Source organism: Bubalus bubalis, chromosome 8, assembly GCF_019923935.1.
Source record: "Bubalus bubalis isolate 160015118507 breed Murrah chromosome 8, NDDB_SH_1, whole genome shotgun sequence".
In the NCBI taxonomy this organism is placed as follows: Eukaryota; Metazoa; Chordata; class Mammalia; order Artiodactyla; family Bovidae; genus Bubalus; species Bubalus bubalis.
Genome location: NC_059164.1, coordinates 95,689,614 through 95,712,432, shown reverse-complemented (window position 1 = coordinate 95,712,432; position 22,819 = coordinate 95,689,614). Strand labels below are relative to the sequence as shown.

At 49.2% G+C, this 22,819-nt stretch overlaps 1 protein-coding gene across 3 annotated transcripts in view; it reads left to right on the top strand.

Annotated features, from left to right (window-relative positions):
- Positions 1-22,819, top strand: part of PLXNA4 (plexin A4) — a 481,037-nt gene that overhangs the window by 62,054 nt on the left and 396,164 nt on the right. For 2 of the 3 annotated variants that reach the window (XM_006047726.4, XM_025291544.3), the window contains exon 2: positions 10,985-12,236. In XM_006047726.4, the coding sequence (XP_006047788.2) occupies positions 11,052-12,236 (1,185 nt within the window). In that variant the 5' untranslated portion in view covers positions 10,985-11,051. Of the gene's footprint in view, positions 1-10,083; positions 10,189-10,984; positions 12,237-22,819 lie in introns of all 3 variants that reach the window. The other variant, XM_025291543.3, reaches the window with a different exon arrangement.

Below are 22,819 nucleotides of genomic sequence, written 5' to 3'. Positions count from 1 at the left end.
TGGTAGTGATGGAATGCACCAGGACACCCACACCTGGAGTGCTCATCCTCCCATGAATGCGGCAGTCATTTCTGAGACATTGACGAGGAGGGGTAGCAGCGAAGGCCAGGACTTGGCAGTGTAGCGCACAGGGGATGCTATAACCATCGTGTCTTCTTCTAGAAGGCAGGGACAGATGTTCTATGAAAAAAATAATTCTCCAGGAAAAGAAAGAAAATCACAATTCATGGCTCCTTCTTCTAGAAACCAAGAGTTTAAACTGAGAAATGCAAACAGGAAAAAATGCCAGTTACTTCCTGAAGGTGTTCTTCTGAATGCATTGATTACAAATTGGAGGAGGAATCTTACAAAGACCTTTGTCCATTTTACTGATTCGGATCAGTGGTTGGCTGGTGTTTCGTAGGTGAAATAGAAAGGGGACCTGGGCCGTGTCCCCAGTCCCCCCACTGCTGCCAGCTGTACACACATAAGGTGCCTCCTTGGTCCCAAACTTCAGAAAGACCACTTCAGAGTAACATGAAGATTTTTTGCCCCGGGGAGACACTGGCATGGCCATCTCCCACCTTGCTGGGCTTGGTGACTTGCAGTCTGGCTTTGGGAACAAGGAGGGAGCTACTGACACTAAAGGAGGACTTTCCCTGGGGTCAGCCTCATGTACTCCAAGGAACAGAACCCCCCGGTACCAGTTTCGGATTGGAACCAGCTCAGATACTGTGTGCTGGCTGTGTTCTGTGTTCATTTGGTTGGTGCCCACTGTTGGGACACACGAGTCCACCAGTTCAGAGCCTCGTCCCAGTTCAGTTCAGTCGCTCAGTCGTGTCCAACCCTTTGCAACCCCATGGAGCGCAGCACATCAGGCCTCCCTGTCCATTACCAACTCCTGGAGTCTACTCAAACTCATGTCCATTGAGTCGGTGATGCCATCCAACCATCTCATCCTCTGTCGTCCCCTTCTCCTTCCGCCTTCAGTCTTTCCCATCATCAGGGTCCTTTCCAATTAGTCGGTTCTTCACATGAGGTGGCCAAAGTATTGGAGTTTTAGCTTCAGCATCAGTCCTTCGAATGAATATTTAGGACTGATTTCCTTTAGGATGGACTGGTTGGATCTCCTTGCAGTCCAAGGGACTCTCAAGAGTCTGCTCCAACACCACAGTTCAAAAGCATCAATTCTCTGGCACTCGGCTTTCTTTATAGTCCAACTCTCACATCCATACATGACCACTGGAAAAACCATAGCCTTGCTTAGAAGGACATTCATTGGCAAAGTAATATCTCTGCATTTTAATATGCTGTCTAGGTTGGTCATAACTTTTCTTCCAAGGAGCAAGCATCTTTTAATTTCATGGCTTCAGTCACCATCTACAGTGATTTTGGAGCCCCCCAAAATAAAGTCTGTCACTGTTTCCATTGTTTCCCCATCTATTTGCCATGAAGTGAACTGAACTGATGGGACTGGATGCCATGATCTTAGTTTTCTGAATGTTGAGTTTTAAGCCAACTTTTTCACTCTCCTCTTTCACTTTCATCAAGAGGCTCTTTAGTTCTTCTTCGCTTTCTGCTATAAGTGAGGTGTCATCTGCATATCTGAGGTTATTGATATTTCTCCTGGCAAGCTTGATTCCAGCTCATACTTCATCCAGTCCAGCATTTCTCATGATGTACTCTGCATATAAGTTATATAAGCAGAGTGACAATACAAAGTCTTAACGTACTCCTTTCCTGATTTGGAACCAGTCTGTTGTTCCTTGTCCAGTTCTGACTGTTGCTTCTTGACCTGCATACAGATTTCTCAGGAGGCAGAATGGTTTATTTCTTGTCTGACTTGGATGTCTGTGGTTGGTCAGTGGGTCCTTCCATTTTGAGGCTCCATGATCTTTCAGGGCCTCAGAATCCTCTTTATCCAGCTGGTGAAAGGCTCTTTAGAGAAGACATAGCCATTTCTTACCTGTTTTGGCATGAAAGTGTCACCATGACTCCTTCACCAGTCATGTGGTTACACCTGGAGGCCATGTGGATGCAGAGAGGCCAGGGAGACCATAGCTGGTAGGCATCTCTTATCAACAGCTTTACATCAGGAGCTGCAGTGATGGAGAAGCATACTGTTTTGGTGAATAGCTAGCTTCCTGTCCCCCTGGGCTCACCTGCACAAGAGATGGATTACCTCTAGTGTAGCCCCATCAGGAGGATGAAGGAGGATGAAGTTCCTGGTTTCTAGGAAACCAGGTGGGACTGAGAGGTAGAGCTTGGCAGAGCTTGCCAGTGACTGTGGACAACCTCAAAGGGGAAAGCTACAGGGTCCAATATACCTTAGCCACCAGACAGCAGGGCTACTGTTCTCTGCTTTGGAGTGTCTATAGTCCTTGACACCCAGCTCAGAACCCCACACGTGATACATATTCCATCAACACTCATTGGCCGAATGAACGAACACATCCTGACTTCCAGCAACTGGGTCTCCTGTGTTGTCTCTTTTCCTCGCTGCAGTTTAGTTTTCATGCCCAGCTCTTTCTTCTCAACAGGGTCTGTGCTGAGTTCCTATGCTGAGTAGGGAGATGGTCCTCAAGTCTAATTTGTGGATGCCAGGCAACCTATTATGATGTTCCACTTGGTAGACTGGCAGCTCCCATTGTAAACCGTGTCTGAGAGATGTAGTTTCCCGTTGCATTTGAAGACATGTTTTTAATGAACAAAATAGGCTATTTAAGTAGCTACATGCCCTGGATTACAGTGGGTAAAGTCAGCATTGTGAGTTTGGCCTAAGTGGCTCAGCACTGAGATTTACATGGTACTTCAGTTGTAGGGGAATCCCAGCTGCTGTCTCATACACTCTTCTGTGAAGTCATCATTCATTCCTCATTTAGTCACTCATCAACTCGTTCATTCATAATTCATCCATCCACTCGTTTATGCATTCCCAAACATTTATGACATACCAACCATGTATCCAGCTCTGGGCTTGAAATAGAAGAGAATAGTGGCAAAAAATACATAGTAATTTCTAACCTCCAGAAGCTCATATTTTTTAGAGAAGGGGGAGCATCAATGGGCAAATATAACAGCGTTTGTGGGATGTGAGACTAACTTGAGTTCCTGCAGTAACACATGGGTGAGGGGCTGTCCTAGACCAATGCCAGGGTCAGACATGATTCATCAGAAGAATGAGGCCTTAGGGCAGGGGTTGGGGTTGTCATCCCAGGCCAGGTAACCACCTATGCAGAAGACACGGGGGTGTGGACAGGTGAAGTTCCAAAGAGACTTGTCAGCATGGCCTTCAAGGCAAAGGCCCAGCAGACAGGGGAGCATTGTGGTAGACTATGAAAGTCAACATGCACACACACACTCATTATATTAGCAAAATTCTTGTTTATCTCTGGGGCAGTGGGACCCAGGCATGACTACTTCTTATGAAAGGACAATCTATTAGAGAGGATGTGGTGAGAGACACTTATTCTTTTGGCTGGGAGGCTGGATTTTTCTGTGTATGGGTCATAATTCTTTCATTAACAAGTGCCAGAACCCTTGCTGGCTTATGTAAAAGGGGAATTTTTGGCTCCTGTAGCTGAAAAGTATAAGCATAGAGCTGACTTCAGTGCACGTGATTTAGACATCTGTGTGATCACCAGGACCTGGGACTCAGGACTTTCCATGCCCTGGCTCAACTCTGCCCTCCTGGCACTAGGCTTCCCTCTCTTCAGGGTCCCCTCCCCTCTCCAACCCCTCTGGTTACAAGATGGTGCCCAGAGTTCTTAAGCCCGCCCCTCTCCAAGGACACAGCCAATGGCAGACCTAGAATGTTTTCCTCAGCACTCCTGTCCAAAGCCTATTGCCTCCCAGAGATTCTGATCCAACCAAGTGCCCATTCCTGAACCAGTCACTGGGACCTGCCCCTGCTCTGTGCTGATTGGTTTGAGCTTGGGTGACATGTCCTCCCCTGAACCAGGGGTGAAGTTAATTTTCCCAGAAACTTTTGGCTGAGAAAGGGTGAAGGGGTGGATCTCTAGAGGATAAATGAATAGTAGCAAAAACAACAGGTGTCTACTGTGTCTTAACAGTGTCTTCCAATTTTTGTTTTTTGATCATGACTGTATTAGTCAGGGTTTTCCAGAGAAGCAGAAGCTGTGTGTGTGTGTGTGTGTGTGTGTGTGTGTGTGTGTGTGTGTAGAGAGAGAGAGGGGGGGGTTTATTTTAAGGAATTAGGTCATGCAATTATAGAGGCTCCAAGTCCAAAATCAGCAGAGTAAGACTGCAGACTTGAGACTCAGAGGAAAGCCCATGTTGTAGTTCAAGTCCAAAGGCATTGGCTGCAGAATTCCCTCTCCCTTGGGGAGGTCACGCTTTTGTTTGAGTCAGTCTTCAACTGATTGGGTGGCTGCACACCCATATTATAGGGGGGAGTCTGCCTCACTCAAAGTCCACTGATTCAAATGGTAATCGCATCCAAAAACACCCTCTCAGAAACATCCAGGATAACATTTGCCCACATATCTGGGCACCATGGCCCAGTCAAGTGGACACATCATAGTTACCCTGACAGTGACCGACTGTAGGAAGTAGACTTACTTCACACTCATGCATGCACTTACGTGGCTGAAACATCAGTCTCACAAAAGTTTTATCCTTCCTAAATGTGACATGCTTTTATTTTTCTCCTCGATTTTATTTCATTAAAAAGAGCACATGTGGCCTGCTCGGTTGATTTCTAGACTCAAAATGGATTGTGATTTGTCTTTTGAAACGCCATCCCAGAAGACATTTTCTGGATGTTCTATTATTCCATAGCAAAGGTCCTGAGGACAAGAGGATTCTGTTCAGAGGGTCAGGGAAGGTACTATGTGCCACCGAGGAAGACCTGAAGAGATTTCCAAGTCCCAGTATGACTGGCTGTGACCCCAGCCAGGACCTATAACTACTCATGCATCTGTTTCCTTATCTGTAAAGGCTGCCTACTTACAAATACTTCTTCTGCCTAACAGGGTTGGCATGCACAGTACAGTCAGAACAAGGTAATATATATGAAAACACTTTGTAAACTCAGAAGTAATTTGGTGCAGTAATTGCTATTTTTAAACTACTCTATAATAACTTTCTTCTCTGCCACTCAAGAATCTGAGAAGATGATGCTATTTCATGAAAATTAGTTTGAGCTCTTCACCACGTGCCACATAAAACAAAGCCCCAATTTCTTTAATCAAAATGATGATCAGCTTCTAAAAATGAGTCCCACCTCTCCTGAGATGATTTAGAATTAAAATTTGATTTCAAAGAGGGGGAAAACAGCAGCGTGTTTGGGTTTGATTCAGAGTCTTTCAGTCCCACCTTCCTGAGCCTTTCTCATTCTTCCTAGTTCCTGAGTCCTTCAGGGCCATTTGGGGGTGACTCGGCTTCATTATTTGCCTTGAAGCATCTGAACTGGGCTGAATGCCACCTCCAATACTTGGTTTTTCAAATCAACTGAGTGATGACCCAAGAGAGAAATGGCAGATGGGACCTGGAATCTCAATGGGAGTTTCCTAGGTCACATCCTCACTTACTAGGATTAAATCCAGCTTTGCCAGGATGGACGGCCTCAGGCAGCCTTGGGCGGGGGCAGGTGGGCAACTCTACCCACCTTTGGGTCTGGCACTGGGCTGGGAGGGCTGCAGTTGGTTCACCCCTGGGTGGCACCGGGTGGGGTCTCTGATGAGGCAAGCTGGGGCCCTCCACATCCCTGGAGCTCACATCCCTACCTCCCCCATTCTCTTCCATTTCTCTTATTTGTTTTCTAATCAGTCTCTTTCGTGGTGTGTGAAATGAGAGGCTGGTTATTCCTATCACACGTTATTGTTTTCTGTGGGTTCCCCCCTCTCCAGGCACAGTAATTTCGCCGTCCCCAGATGAGGGTGACGAGTGTTTGAGATGCATAACTGTGTCTCATTTCAGTGCCTAATAGAAGATGGGGAATGAGGCCTGGCACCTTTCTGCTCAGTAAATTTATAATTACAGGCTTCCTCGTCTCGCCTCTTGCAAACCAGAGAGCTGTTGATTGGCTTGTGGGCCTGTGAGTGGGTACAGTAAGGCAGGGCTGTGGCAGGCACGCTTTCCTGGTGCTCGGCAGGTTCCAATACAGGGACTGTTGACAGTTCCCTCCAGAAGGCTGGTGGCTGAGGCCTGACCCTCACCTGCCTGTCTGGAATGAGGATTACCAACCCTGCTGGAATTTGGCTGTTGGCAGCGGTGTTCTAAGAGCTGCAGTAGCCAGCAGAGCACATGGCACCCATAAAGCAGGCTCCTCCAGACAAAGGCTGAAGGGGTTCAGGTAAAGTCGGGAGATAGGCCAAGGGTGGTGAGAAGAGCCCTAGATTGGGAGTCCAGGGACTTGAGCTTGACCCCATCCCCACTGTCAGCTCACTGCGTGACCTCCTGCAAGTCATTTAACATCTGTGGGTTACAGCTTTCTTGTCTCTAAAATCAGCGGTTGGAATTGTCCAAAATGGATCATCTCTTTCAGATAAACTTCTAGATTCTGATACTTAGATGTGCACAGGCAATTCACAATGAACCATCCTGACCCCTCATCACTTACAGAGATGGTACCTTTGGGTATTTTTTGATCCTAGTCCTTCTAATCTTGTTAAAGTCTTGTCAACAACAACAACAACACAACAACATCCACAACTCACACATAAGAAACACTTACTTGGGGCCGGGAGAGACTGTGTGCCAGGCACTTTCCAGTCATTATTGCTTTTAGAAATAAATACCTGTGCCTGCCTGATGGGCGTTACCTGTGAGGTTATGCCCTGGGGGTTCCAGGGGCTTTGCTTTCCCCCTACAGAGCTAGGAGAGGTATTGCTGGGTGATGTATTTGGATTTCTGTGTGTGGGAACTTAACGTGGATTAAAATGGACTTCCAGGACTTCTCTAGTGGTCTAGCGGTTAAGACTTCACCTTCCAATGCAGGAGGTGTGAGTTCAATCCCTATTTGGGGGGCTAAGATCTCACATGCCACATGGCCAAAAAAACAAAGCATAAAACTGAAGCAGTGTAACAAATTTGATAAGAGCTTTCACTGGAAAGAATCAAAATTTAAAAATAAATAAGTAAATAAAATAAAATTGACTTCTGGGGGCTCTGGAATTGTGCTTTACTAGAAAGAGGACAGCTTTTGTAGTACCCCAATGCTGGGCTTCACCTGAGCTTTCCTGGTATCCCAGTCAGTAAAGAATCTGCCTGTAGTGCAGGAAACCCAGGTTCGATCCCTGGTTTGGAAAGATCCCCTGGAAAAGGAAATGGCACTCCATTCCAGTATTCTTGCTTAGAAAATCCTATGGACAGAGGAGTCTGGTGGGTCTCAAGAGTCAGACACGACTTAGTGACTAGACCACCACCACCACCAATGCTGGGTTTCAGCCTCAGCTCTGCGAGCGTATGAGCCATGAGCCACGAGCCATGTGCTCTTGCTGAGCTGGCTTCCTCACCTGCAAAGCAAATCAAACACTTCTGACCCCAGCCAACAGGTGTCTGATGAGTGAGGTCATGGGTGTCCTAGCATTTGGCTGGGGCTGGGGGTCCTGTAAGTGATACACAGATGCTGATGCTCCTCCTCACCTCCAACCCTCTTCCTGCCAGCCAGAAAAAGGTCTTGAGTCTCCATTCCATGTCAGCTGTGGGTCTGGCGCTGTGGACGCACCAATGAACAAGGTACCCCCTGCTCCCAGGGAGCTCTCACAGGCCTCAGCTCCAAACTCAGTTCTTTCAGCAAAGGTTAAACTGACAGGAGCATGGAGGTCCTTTCTGGAAGCAGGACCTAAGCTCCTCCCAGGTTTTTTCTTCGACACCGTGCATTTTAGTCTCAACCTCCCAGGGACACCTTGACAAGGTCCTGGCTCCCTTTCTCACCCTATGTCCTCCTGACTCATACGAACCGTGTTTTCTAGACAGATGCCTCCTGGTGTGCACCCTGAGGGTGCCCTCACTGTGGCTCCAAGAACCTCTCTCCAGGGAGGCCCTTCCTCTCCAGCTCTTCAGGTCCTCTCAAAGTTCAAGGCTCAGCCCAAATGCCCTGGCCTCTCTGAGGCATCCTGCAGCCTTCTCCTTGTTCCCCTTGCCCCAGGTTAGAGGTCAGCTGTACTCATCTGAGCTCTTGAAGTCCATCATCTAACATTCCATCATCTGAGTAACTGGGGTTCTGGCGGTATCCACCCCCCTGACTCAGGGTTCTTCCAGGGCCTGGTCCAGCCTCGACTGTCCTTGGATCCACAGTATCTTGCTCATTTGGAGTGTGCCCTGAGTGCATGTTTGCCTTGTGGGGGAAGAGATGAAGGTCATCTGCTGACAGGACTGCTGTTGGTTCTGGGTGTGGTATCCTCCACACCCTCCACGCCAGTTCCCCTCCTCTGATGTTTTTTTGAGAAGATTTGTGGTTTTCACTGGGACCTTTGCTGACAATGTCAAGTCTCTGTTTAGCTTTCTTCTTTCGTCTCTTGTTTATTAGCTCAGTTGTGTCCAACTCTTTTGGACCCCATGGACTGCAGCATACCAGGCTTCCCTGTCCTTCACCATCTCCCAGAGCTTGTTCAAACTCATGCCCATTGAGTCAATGATCCCATCCAACCATCTCATCCTCTGTCGTCCCTTTCTCCCCCTGCCCTCAATCTTTCCCAGCATCAGGATCTTTTCCAATGAGTAGGCTCCTCACATCAGGTGGCCAAGGTATTGGAGCTTCAACTTCAGTATCAGTCCTTCCAATGAATATTCAGGGTTGATTTCATATAGGACTTTGCACTCTCTCTGCTTGGGAGTTCCTTGGTGGCTCAGATGATAAAGAATCTGCCTGTAATGCAGGAGACCTAGGTTCGATCCCTGGGTCAGGAAGGTACCCTGGACAAGAGAATGACTACCCACTCCAGCATTCTTTCCTGGAGAATTCCATGCACAGAGGAGCCTGGTTGGGCTATAGTCCATGGGGTTGCAAAGAGTCTGACATGACTGAGAGACTAACAGTAACTAACAAGTTGCTTGGGATGGGGGATGGGTCTTTGGCTCAGTCACCTACCTCTTCCCATCAGGTTGTTTCTGAGTTATTTGGGCAGGGACTGGGGGGAGAATGAAAGAAATTCCACAGAGGTGAGATGTACCTGAATAAGACATAGGCCATTCCTTCCCAGATTTCTCCCGAACTGGAAGAAATATGAAAAGCCATTTTCTGGAAATGCATGCCAAAAGGCATCTTGAATAGAAATGAATGAGACCATTAGGATGGAAAACTATATTGTTCCACAGGGAGTTGTTTATTTATTTATTTACTTCACCATTTCTTAAAGCATTTGTTCTCTGCCTTTAATGAAAACCTCTCAGAGGAGGCCTCACTATGGGCGGCAGCCAAGATCTGCCTCATTAAAATGACATCGAGGCTCAGAGCTGGGCAGTGGACCCAGAGGACTGGATTGCTGACACACAGTGAAGGGATCTGGGATTCGGGTTGTTAATTTGGCCTCTTGCACCGACCAGCAGGGATTGGGGTGGGGGGGAGGGGCAAAGGAGAACCTTCCCCTGCAGTAGGTGCAGACCCAGGGGGCTGGAGCTGTAATGGACAGCCCCCGAGGAAGGGTTGTTTGAACTGATCTGTTGTGTATAAGCCGTCACTGGTGGACATTCCCATCTGTGCCCGGCTGGGGTAAACTGAAATGGTTTAGCAGGACAATACGAGAGCGTGGACCTCAATTAACCTTTGTGCCAGTGACCTGATTTGCATGTATGATGTTTCCATGGACGTATGAGTTGGGCTCTCTTGCTTTTTTTAAAAAAATGAGTCAGTTTATTCAAGTATAGTTTTATACATATATAGCATTTCAAAAATTAATTTATTTTTGGCTATGCTGGGTCTTTGTTGGTGCGCATGGGCTTTCTCTAGTGCTGGTGAGCAGGGGCTACTCTCCAGTTGCAGTGCATGGGCTACTCATTGAAGTGGCTTCCCTTCTTGAAGAAGCATGGGCCCTAGGTGCAAGAGCTTCAGTAGTTGTGGCGCAGGGGCTTGGTTGCTCTGAGGCACGTGGAATCTTCCTGGACCGGGGATCAAACCCATCTCCCTTGCATTGTTGGCAGGTGGATTCTTAACCACAGGATCCCCAGGGATGTCAGATGACCTTTACTGCTTTTACCTGTGCATCTTGGATATCTGCCCTCCGCTCTAAAGTGGGAGTGTCAGAGGTACTTACATCAGGAGGCTGCTAGTTAGGGTCCTAGTAGGAAACATCCTACATGCAAATCAGGTCATTGGCACAAAGGTTAATAGAGGAGCTGTTGACCAGGTGCCTCCTCAGAGGCAGGGCGGTGTTTAGGGGCAAAAACACGGAGGCCCGTTATCTCCCCTAGGACCAAATGGAGGCAGACAGGAGGCAATTCACAGACCCTGGGGATGGGAAGGCCGAGTACACGCAGCCCACCTCCCCTCTTCCTAGCCTCTCTGCCCCACCCCCCCACCCCACTGGGTTTCTGCTGATTATCCTCACTTGGCTTCACCTAACTCGGCCCAAGGGCAAGGAACCTGCAGATGTAAGGGCTCCTGGGCACAGAGAAGGGAAGAGAGCAGAGCTGGGGGTGTGTGTGGTGGGGGGAGGGGCAAGTGGAAGATACATAGCACTAAAAATTTGTTCAAATGAAATGAGAGTCCCTGGAAGGTGCTGGACAGTGACTGATGCACAGTCAGGCATTCTGTGGGCAACGACTATCATCAACATCAACATTATCATCATCATTACCACCACCCTTATCACTGTTGCTAGCATCGCTAGTATTATTACTAGTACTACTACTGACATGCCCACCTGCTGCCACTAGCTTGGGCTGAATCATACATGTATGCTGGGGACCAGCCCCGGCTTCCCCCCTTGAAGATCTATTTCAGCGTGTGCAGGATGCTTTGAGGGTCCAGCCAGACAAGCTATGGGGTGAAACTAAGACCTGGCCTTTGCCATCAGCATCACCTCTTTCCTTTCCCCCACAGGGAGCCTGCACTCCTCACGTGACACTGCTGTGCCCAGTGCCCCGTGCCCCGAGGACGCGTCTCTGAAATGAAAGCCATGCCTTGGAACTGGACTTGCCTGCTCTCCCATCTCCTGATGGTGGGGATGGGCTCCTCCACTCTGCTCCCCCGGCAGTCGCCTCCACCGTCCCAGAAGCGGTCTTTCGTCACCTTCCGCGGGGAGCCCGCCGAGAGCTTCAACCACCTGGTGGTGGATGAGAGGACAGGGCACATTTACGTGGGGGCCGTCAACCGGATCTACAAGCTCTCCAGTGACCTGAAGGTCCTGGTGACCCACCAGACGGGGCCGGACGAGGACAACCCCAAGTGCTACCCGCCCCGCATTGTCCAGACATGCAACGAACCCCTGACCCCCACCAACAATGTCAACAAGATGCTGCTGATAGACTACAAGGAGAACAGACTAATCGCCTGCGGGAGCCTGTACCAGGGCATCTGCAAGTTGCTGAGGCTGGAGGACCTCTTCAAGCTGGGGGAGCCTTTCCACAAGAAGGAACACTACCTGTCAGGAGTCAACGAGAGTGGCTCTGTCTTTGGGGTGATCGTCTCCTACAACAACCTGGACGACAAGCTCTTCATTGCCACCGCTGTGGATGGGAAGCCGGAGTATTTCCCCACCATCTCTAGCAGGAAACTGACCAAGAACTCGGAGGCAGACGGCATGTTCGCATATGTCTTCCACGACGAGTTTGTGGCCTCGATGATCAAGATCCCTTCGGACACTTTCACCGTCATCCCCGACTTTGATATCTACTATGTCTACGGCTTCAGCAGCGGCAACTTTGTCTATTTTTTGACGCTCCAGCCTGAGATGGTGTCTCCCCCGGGCTCTACCACAAAGGAGCAGGTTTATACGTCCAAGCTTGTGAGGCTTTGCAAGGAGGACACAGCCTTCAACTCCTACGTGGAGGTGCCCATTGGCTGTGAGCGCAGCGGGGTGGAGTACCGCCTGCTGCAGGCCGCCTACCTGTCCAAAGCCGGGGCTGTGCTCGCCCGGACCCTTGGGGTCCGCTCGGAGGACGACCTTCTCTTCACCGTCTTCTCCAAAGGCCAGAAACGGAAGATGAAATCCCTGGACGAGTCGGCCTTATGCATTTTCATCCTAAAGCAAATCAACGACCGCATTAAGGAGCGGCTGCAGTCCTGCTACCGGGGCGAGGGCACGCTGGACCTGGCCTGGCTCAAGGTGAAGGACATTCCCTGCAGCAGCGCGGTGAGTCCAGGGAGGACCTGTGGGCTGGGAGGGCACAGTGAGGAAGCCCAGGCTGTGGCCTCCACAGGGTGTGAACCACCTGTCGTCCCGTTTTGTAGATGAGACAAGTATATCCCACCTCTGGGTCTCCTTAGGCTCGGATCATCAGCAGCTCAGGCATGCTGTGACCACTAGCACTGAGCTTATGAGAGTCAGAGCCGGAGCTGAATGTAGATTTCCTATTGGCACTTTTCTCTGTTCTGATTGGCTCATTGGCTGAAAGAGGAGGGGCTAGAATAGGCGGGAATTGTATGCTGTACATTCCGCGAGGACCAGGCATTGTTGAAGGCTGCATTGTGTGTGCTGTGATGCCAGATGTGTACCCACCTTCTTTTTTTTTTAATTAATTGATTTATTTTAACTGGAAGATAATTATATTACAATATTGTGATTTTTTTCCCATACATAAACATGAATCAGCCACAGGTATACATGCGTCCCACCCGCATCCTGAACCCCCCCTTCCGCCTCCCTCCCCACCATATCCCTCCAGACTGTCCCAGAGCACGGGCTTTGGATGCCTCACCTCGTGCACTGGTGTACCCACCTTCTTACCAACCACACCTGTTAGTCACCCTTCTGACCATAGAATAAAACCATTGGGTGATGGGGGGAGAGCTTAGAGTAAAACCACTACTGGGAGTAGGGGAGGCAGTCATTTCACATTTGGAGTAGATGTAGAACTTCTGAAGAGGTATGTTTTTAGCCCCTTGTGTCTTTAGGAAATGGAAAAATAAGATCAGAAGGAATAGGATGAGAGTCCAGTGAACATAGTTGAAAAATAGAGCTTGCTTAGAACACTGCATTTGTTAAGCATCTTCTGTGTGCACAGTTCCATGGAGGAGATATGTCACGATGTCCAGAAGCAGCCATAGAGCAGTGCTGGGTGACAGAAGGGCTGAAGGAAACTGGAGGAAGGGGAGAATGAAGGGTTGGTTTGGGAAGCCTGCCCAGGGTCCTGATGGACAGACGACCTCAGGCTGCTGGGTAACCACAGGTGCTACAGGTGACACAGACTCCTGCCTTTCCCAGCCTAACCCACTTGTGACCCAAAGTGAAAAGCCTCTGCCTTTCTATGGCTTGACTTCTGTTCATCTTCATGGTTGTTTTTTCTCAACCACTCTTCAAGTGACTTGGAAGGTTCAGCTATTGGCATCTTCTATGCCCTGTGTCACTCTCCTTTCCCTTTTTCCTATTTATTGTCCATTTGAAAAATTATGAACCTTGTTTGAGAAAACTATACCGTAATATTAGTGTAGGAGAAGAAAAGTCAGTTCACTCATCAGGTAGAAGCATGCATGTGTGTGGATGTAGTTCTTGACTCCTCGTCAAACTTTGATGGAATCCCACATTAGGAGAGGGTGTTTGGACTGATTTAAGAAGTGCAAGTTTCGTTCATAAAGTGTGGCTGCTTGCCAAGCAGCCCTCAGAGGGCACTGGCACCCCACCCCCAGCATGTGGTGAGGTCGTTCCTCAGGGTACTGGGATTTGGGGTGATGGCAGGGGAGAGGAAGAGAAAGAAGGAACTCACTTGCCACCCAAAGTTTGTCTTTGGTGCCCTAGCATTTAGGCTCAGGCTGTTTTCTAGTGAGCATTTTCCAGAGGCTGAAATTATAAGATGTCATTTCTTCTTGGAGGTCCTGAAAAGCCAGGAGACGCCCTAGTGTCACAAAGGGAATTGAAAAGGCATTGAAGAGTCACCATGAGCCAAAGAAGGAAGCAACACATTGAGGGGACTTGAGGCCAGGGAATGGAGGGGACTCCCTTGTATCTGCTGAGCCCTAGAGACTTTGGTTTGGGCAGTAGGTGATCCACTCATGAATCCATAAGATGGGTTTATGGGCTTCCTGGGCTGTGGACTGCTCCCACATGAAGACAATGAATGACAGGCCAGATGCTGTGCTGTGTGTATGCTTATTACACACTCAGATGAAGGTCCCTGGGGGAAATGCCCCAAGAGTGTTTCCATGGGAAGGTGCTCAGAGATCTCCCAATCTGTATATTTGTTCTGAGGCCCGACAACTTGAGTGAGTTGCCCTAAGTCACATACTTTGTGTGTGCATGGCAGAGACTTCATTTGACGAGAAAACTCTTGCCTCTCACCACCACACTTTCACACATGCCCACACATACCTCTATACACATGCATATGCATGTACACAAGAAATACCCCCATGAGCTCACACACATGCTCCTTGTGTTAGAAAATAATAAGTTTATGCTGTGTGCTTACTTAACAACTAGTTCTTTTGAGATTAGAGGGGTTGGCTATTTTTGCTGCAGAAAACTTGCTCCTAGCCTGTCTTTTGGGGCAATGCTTTTGGGAGTAAAATCAGCGGCAGGGATCAGCCTGACTGCCCACAGGCAAGCATTTGTCTTGCCTTTGCTCCCTGCCACAGCACAAAAAGCAGAGTTCATCATGGGGAGTCTGCAGAGCTGTAGGTCCTAACATCCGCCTGGCGGCCTTGGAGAGAACAGAGGAAAGGCAGCTTTGCAAGACAGGCTAATGCCAGTACTGGGACTAATGGAGCCAGATAACAAGCTTTTGATTTTTCTTTGGGCTTTAATTAGCCTTTTCAAGTTCGAGGCAAGTTCAGGGTTGAGAGCAGAAAGGAGGAGGCCAGAAACTCCACACAGGGCTGGGGCTGTCTCCCCAGCCAGTCTAAAAGACCACACTGGCTTTTAATGCACAGTATCAGTTTCTTTTGATTCAGCCGATGCTCGAGTTACCTTGCTCTGGGGCTAGGCTACGCTTCTTTTGGCCTCAGCCCAGACCACACAGGTTTCACCCGCCTCAGCCAGGCCAGGCTCCTGAGCATTCCCATTGAGGAGCCCTCTCAGGGACACTGTTAGCAAACCCAGCCTCCCACACCCCACACCCCCCCACTCTTAATTCTCAAGGCCATTGCATTCCTTTCCCTTATGCCTTCTTACCCTGAGGCAATGAGGGATGGGGATGGGATGAATTCTAGAATTTTGTTTTGTTTTGTTTTGTTTTGCCTGGAGTCTGGGATTCCCTTGAGGCCTGAGAAGGGAAACACAATCTCAGATGACCTCTGTCCTGTGACGTTTCAAGCAGGAAAGTGGAGGAGGGATGTGTAAGGCACAGGAGGCTGACTTTAGGACTTATGTTTTGTAGGATTGGGGTCCCCTGTAGGTTTTGTCATAGTTACAGCTCAAAGAGCTTACAAAGTGGTTCATTTTAAAATGGAGATGAAATTGACATGTAACATGACATTAGTTTCAGATGTAGAGCATAATTGTTCAATATTTGTATATATTGCAAAATGATCACTGCAAGAGTCTAGTTAACAATCCATCACCATACGTAGTTACATGTTTTCTTATGATCAGGACTTTTAAGGTCTATTCTCTTGTGGCATTGACATATATACACTACCATGAGTAAAATAGCTAGCTAGTCGGAAGCTGCTGCAAAGCACAGGGAGCTCAGCTCAGTGCTCTGCGATGACCTAGAGGGGTGGGATGGGGGGCGTGGGAGGGAGGCTCAAGAGGGAGGGGATATATGTATACATTTAGCTGATTCATATAGTACAGCAGAAACTAACGCAACATTGTAAAGCAATTATACTAAAAAACAAACCTCTACTCTGTTCAGTTCAGTCAATCAGTCTTGTCCGACTCTTTGCAACCCCATGGACTGCAGCACGCCAGGCCTCCCTGTCCATCATCAACTCCCAGAGTTTACTCAAACTCATGTCCATTGAGTCAGTGATGCTATCCAACCATCTCATCCTCTATTGTCATCCCCTTCTCCTCCCACCTTCAATTTTTCTCAGCATCAACGTCTTTTCCAATGAGTGAGTTCTTTGCATCAGGTGGCCAAAGTATTGGAGTTTCAGCTTCAGCCAGTCCTTCCAATGAATATTCAGGATTGATTTCCTTTAGTATTGACTGGTTGGATCTAGTCCAAGGGACTCTCAAGAGTTCTCCAATACCACAGTTCAAAAGCATCAATTCTTCAGCACTTAGCTTTCTTTATAGTCCAACTCTCATATCCATACATGACTACTGGAAAAACCATAGCTTTGATTAGACGGATCTTCGTTGGCAAAGTAATGTCTCTACTTTTTAATAAGCTGTCTAGGTTGGTCATAACTTTTCTTCCAAGAGCAACTGTCTTTTAATTTCATGGCTGCAGTCACCATCTGCAGTGATTTTGGAGCCCCCCCAAAATAGTCTCTCACTGTTTCCACTGTTTCCTGATCTATTTGCCATGAAGTGATGGGACCAGATGCCATGATCTTAGTTTTCTGAATGTTGAGTTTTAAGCCAACTTTTTCTCTCTCCTCTTCCACTTTCGTCAAGATGTTCTTTAGTTCTTCTTCGCTTTCTGGCATAAGGGTGGTGTCATCTGGGTATCTGAGGTTATTGCTATTTCTCCCGGGAATCTTGATTCCAGCTTGTGCTTCCTCCAGCCCAGCATTTTTCATGATGTACTGTGCATATAAGTTAAATAAGCAAGGTGACAATATACAATGTAGATGTACTCTTTTCCTGATTTGGAACAAGTCTGTTGTTCCATGTCTAGTTCTAACTGTTCCTTCTTGACCTGCATACAGATTTCTCAGGAGGCAGGTCAGGTGGTCTGGTATTCCCATTTCTTGAAGAATTTTCCACAGTTTGTACTCCCTTAGCAACTCTCAAATATACAACACAGTGTGTCCATGCTAAGTTGCTTCAGTCGTGTCTGACTCTTTGCAACCCCATGGACTGTAGCCCACCAGGCTCCTCTGTCCATAGCAAGAATACTGGAGTAGATTGCCATTCCCTCCTCCAGGGGATCTTCCCAACCCAGGGATTGAACCCATATCTCTTTTGTCTCCTGAATTGGCAGGCAGGTTCTTTACCATTAGCACCACCTGGGAAGCCCATACAGTATCATGAACTGTATCACCATGCTCTACATTACATTCCAGGACTAATTTATTTTATAACTGGAAGTCCATCCCTTTTGCCCAGTGACTCATTTTTAATGCACTCTTGTCCTAATTCCTTGAGCTAGAATACTTGTCCCATGGCGTTCTTCAGGCTTTTCTGGTCTCTTCCATTTCCTGGGATTCACATTTCTTCCCCTGAACTCATGCCTCCAGGACTCAGAGCAGGAAGCAGTATGAACCTGAGGCCCCACCTCCTCACCAGGTCCCTGCTGTATTCAGCTGTACTCAGGGAAGATGAGGTCTGAGGGCCTGCATGTGTGGGGCATCAGTGGAGCCATGTGTGGCCCATAGCCTGGTGACCAGGTGAGAGGACAGACTTTGGGCTGGGAACCTGGAGTCTTGACCTGTAGGGAGCAACCTGTTGTCTTTACTCTTGGAGAACCAGGGAAGTCTGGTTGAGCTCCCATCATGGATAAGGGCCAGTCGGCAAGAAGTGGCTTCCTCATGGGATTGTGTCCCAGTGAGTGTCAGTGCATGTTGCAATTGCAAATCCCAGAATGGGCATCAGGTGTAGAGGCTGGGGAAGCAGCCCGGGCATTTGCTGGTGCTTGGGGAGGGCAGGGTTGGGGAGGGGAGAAGAAACTTCTGCCTTTGCCTTCTGGCCCATTCCTTCTTGGGTCCTGGTTTTTTTTTCCCCAGCCTGGATGGAAAGAGGTATCCAAGAACAAATGGGCTGGTATCTGAAAATTGCTCTAAGGACCTCAGGAGGGCCTCGGCAGAGGATGGGTCCTAGAGGGATCAACCAGGCCTCCTCCTAGTGTGTCTTAGGATTTGGGAGACTGTAGACCAGCCTAATGCCCTTTGCTGGTGAGCATCTGGGGTGAGGGTTAAAGATGGCAGTGTAATTTCTGTGTTTCTGTTACTTAGTACTGAGATGGTCTCTATCTTTGGTCCCTTTAAGGGCTACTGCCTGGTCTCCCCACACCTTCTTCTGTCTGCAGTTGAGGTGAGGAGCTCATAGCCCAAGGCTCTTGTCATATCCCATGACCTGAGCAGGCCAAGGTAACAGCTCTCAGTTGCTTTCTGGGAGCCCCAAGAATCCTGACCTGGAGTAAGGCCACCAGGCTAGAAAGTGTGCTGTTGGACTCCAAGACCTTGTGTTCTTCGTGGGTAGAGAATCCAGGCATCCTACTGCTCCCCAGGAATGGCTATCTACACTTCCTCACCCTTTCTTCAGCCTTCCAGGGTCACCTACAGAACACTAGCCCTTCTGCCTACAAATGAGTTATTGAATGGATGAAATTTTTATTAGGCCCTTGGCAATGTACTCTCTCCTGGCTGATGCCAAGAATCATGAAATGACATCAGTCTCTAGGAGCCTAGGAGTCCAGAAGGGAGATGCCTCCAAGCAGGTCATTATAGCCTCTGTGATGGGAACAAGGGCTGTGGCCCTGGGAGTGACCATCACTCATGCCACTTAAGTCTTCCCTAAGTTTGGAACCAGTTGAGAAGTGGGTGTAGGAGTTAGGCAGCATCAGTTTTAATGCTGAGAAGGCTGGCTGGGGCAAAAAACATCAGTCTCCAACTCTTTGTGACCCCCTGGACTATAGCCCGCCAGGCTCCTCTGTCCATGGAATTCTACAGGCAAGAATATTGGAGTGGGTTGCCATGCCCTCCTCCAGGGGATCTTCTGAACCCAGGGACTGAACTTGGGTCTCCTGCATAGCAGGCAGATTCTTTACTATCTAAGCCACCAGAACTCAGCTGCTTAATCTCCGCCTCCAAGGCTTGAACTTAGAGTGACCGTCCAATAGAAGACATTGGTCCATGGGGCAGAAACTGTGACCAGAATTCCCGCTTTGCCCCTGTCTAGCCTCCAAGTAGAGTGTGTTGGCCTCTGATCCGCCTGGCAATCCTACTGGAGTCCTTGTGGGGCCTGACAACATTTAAAGGGCTTCATCACCTCCTTTTCTTCTCCCAGCAGTTCTGTAGGATAATAGGGAAGGCAGACGTCCCATCTAGTTGAGGAAATGGAGGATCGGAAAAGTCAAGGACTTCACTGAAGGTCATGTAATTGGTGGAGCTGAACCTTCTATACATCCTAATTCTCAGCCTGTGGCTCTTCCCACTGGTGTTTCTCGATAGGGCCGTAGTGGGACCTGGGGCAGGGGGATGATTGGTGGTGCTGGGCACTTGCGTTGCTGGACTGTAGTCCTACGTGCCCACGGGACTCTGCAGTCACTGCAGAACCAGGAAATCCCTCACGTTTCCTGGAGCCCCTGATTGAGAGCCATTGCCAGACCAGGCATCTTCTCAACTTTGGGTTGACTTGCCAGTCCCTCTCAGACTCACAGAGGCACTCGGACTGAGCTTTTCATTTTTAACCCCAAGCTTCGCTTCACATCGGCAGTGGAGGAGAACCCGCTGGTGTGTGCCATCACTCTGACTCACCACTGCTCTCGCACGGCAGCCCTGGGAGGGGACAGGGTCACTCCCTGGACACGGGCTGGCCTCCCTGCCCAGCCTGGATGGTCACTCAGTGAGGTCTGGCGCCTGGGATCCTGACACTCCACCAGAGTCCGTATCCGGAACGGCCAGGCAGCCACCCCAGGCTCCGGGGGCTGGATTGTGCCCATCTGCTCGGGCTGTTTTCTTTTCCTGTCGGCAGGAAGTGCGGCTCTGACTAGATGGGCGTATCCTGTTGTTTATGGCGCAAGGCAAGGCTTTCTCTTTCTGCTCAGCTAAAGTCCTCTCTTAGACCATAATCTCCTGCTCCTGCGTGCCCCCCATCCCTCCTTCCTCAGCTCTAATACATTCAAGACTCACTCACACACACACACGCACGCACACACACACACACACACACATACTGGGACCCAGCCTATATGCCACACTCAAATCCCCCTGACAGCACACATCACAAATCTCCTTGCACTTCGGTGCAAGCCCTCACCCCTCACAGCCCCATGACCCCTTCTGGTTTAGCACTGGGGGCCTGCCGCGTCACAACTCCAGTCATTATAGATTCAAGCTTCTTCCCCCTCCCCACGAGAAGGCTTCTGTCTCAGGTATTCAGGTGAAAAGGACACCTACCTCTTTCTCTTTGGGAGAAAGCATTTGCAATAAACGTTACATCCCGGCCAAGAGTATGCAGGGCTTTGGGTCCCTGATGGTGGCCAAGCTGTAGGTGATGAGCTGGACCTGGTGAGAGGAAGGGGCTTGAAGCTGGCCTCCTAGGCTGGGTGTGACTTCCTAGGAACCACTCTGGAGCCCATCGGGCCAGCAGGGAGGGTGATGAGATCCAGGAATCAGGCCTGCAGATGTTAACACAGACAGCTGGCATGGCCACAGGGCGGGGTTTGCCCAGAGGGGAATTAGGGCATGGGGCAGCCTTGCCATGTCTTCACACTGAGATCCTGACCCTGACTTCATGAAGCCCTGCACAGAGGCGTGCACCCTGGTGCACATCCACACGTGCACACACATCCTCTCTGCCTGGATGTCCGACTCACACTGCCTGTCCCCTGTCTTTTACCTCTGTTGCTCTCTCTGTTGTCCTTCACTTTCTCACTTACACTCATACTCTGCGCAAGATATCCCTGAGGCTCCCTGTTTCTGTGATGGATCCTCCCCCACACCCCCACACCACACACAGCAGCTCACACCGCAAGTAGAGCTATGTACCTACACCCGTGTACACACACACTTGTGCACACACACCCCTAGACGGTGTGCAATGGCCCAGCCCAAATCAGCAGCCGAGCCTCTCATTCCGTCAGCACACAGACCAGCCCGACTTATCCATCCAGGTCTTCCTTTCCTTCAACTCCTATCATCCTCTCAGGGTGGCGTCTTGGCCAGGATGTTGGCCTGCGAGCTTGGGTCTTTGAGTCTCAGCCAGGTCCATCTCTTGAGAGGTCACTGAGCTGGTGAGCGGTTTCCCTTTTGCTTTGAATCATACATTTCATCTTTTAGAAGGAGGCGATAAAACCATATCCCTTTAATAAAGTGTGCCGAGACTCCTAGGGAAAGAGAAATACAGAGACATTCATAAGTGATGATAGACACAGAACACCTTATATTTGTAGAACACTGAAATAGCTCATGGCATCATCCGTACAGTCTCCTTGGGTTACAGTAACCACCTGAGGAGACAGAAAGGGATTTCATAATATTGCTGTGCTTTCATACTTAATGTTTTTTTTTTTTTCTCCACCGATGTCTGCTTTTGAGAAATTTGGGCTGTGCCTGACCCAGATGTTATGTTCGGAATCCCAGGCCTTGAGCATGCCCACCCGCCTTCCCTGCCATCCAGCACATGATATGAATACAAAGTCAAGGCCTTTGAAGGAGAGGAGACGTTTCCAGTTAGATCCTCCCTGCGGTCACCTTCCTGTGCTCCTCTGGTTTTTGTAAGGCAGAAGGGAATGGCTCCACGTTGGCACACGGCGCTGGCGTCACCTCATTTACAAAGTTAGTGGAAAGAAGGAAAAAAGACAACTCACGGAGTTCTCCATTCAGTCCCTCAATTTACATATTTTTTTTTATTTTTCCTAGTGAATTGGGCCCCGCATGCCTTCCGCATATACGAAACGGCATCAGCGGGGGGAGAAGAAAGCCTGCATCTTTTCCCAGTCTCGGTGTCATTACTGTGTCTCTGTCAGTGTTCCAAAATATAATGGGATTTGTTCGGCTGATTTATTCTGCGTGCCGGCAACATTATCCAGACCCACACTCGGGCCCGAGGAGCGAAGAGGGGGAAGATGCATGGCAACGAGACTGGGGCTAATAAAATTTATTCCTCCTAACAAGGGAATGACCTCCCCCGTAATTCAGCCTGGCGAGCAGGGCCACTGCTTCCCAGCGCCGGCCAGAAAACACGCAAACTTAATCATTGTGGTGTGCCCCGCTCCAATCACAGTTCCGGTGGCGGCTCAGGTTGTCTGCAGTAGACAGGGAGAGCAGTGGGGACGTGGAATTGATGGTCTGGGGACGGGGAGGTGGCTCTTGGTCCTCGACAGGCAGCCGCTGGGGACCTCTGAAGCTTAAGGTACCCAAGGAAAGGGACGCATATGTGGGTTTTGCTTGGTGCCATTCCAAGGCCTTCTTTGGTCTTTCCCAGGGGTCCAGCTTTGGCTTCTGCACCGAACCCATCGTGGAGGTTACCTGCAGAACTGGACTAGTGGAGTTTCATCCGTGTTTCTCTTGCTTGGCCAGCCTGAATCTCTGGTCATGGTCTCATGGCCCTCTCTGCTTACCCAGAGGGAGGAACCTGGGACTCTCAGCAGCTGAGCTAATGAGGAGAAGGTCAGGGGTTTGATTCCTGGGGTTCCTGACTTGGAGCTGCTCTTTGCCTGCCATGCTCAGCAATTCCTAGGAGGGGTGCATTGCTATGGCTCGCCATTGGTTACAGCCTGGAGTGGGCTTAGTGTTCCTCTCTTGGGAAAGCAGCTCAAATTAGTGGCATTAGTTGCCTATTAGAAAGATAACTTGTTATCATGATGAGTGAATGGCCACTTAGACGACCCGTGTTTTGGTACCCATCTCTGTGAGATGCTTAGAAACGGGGCACATAGCTCATTGGGAATCTTGGTGTGATTCATTGGGTTCTTTTTCCAACCCCAAGACACTTTTCACAAAGCC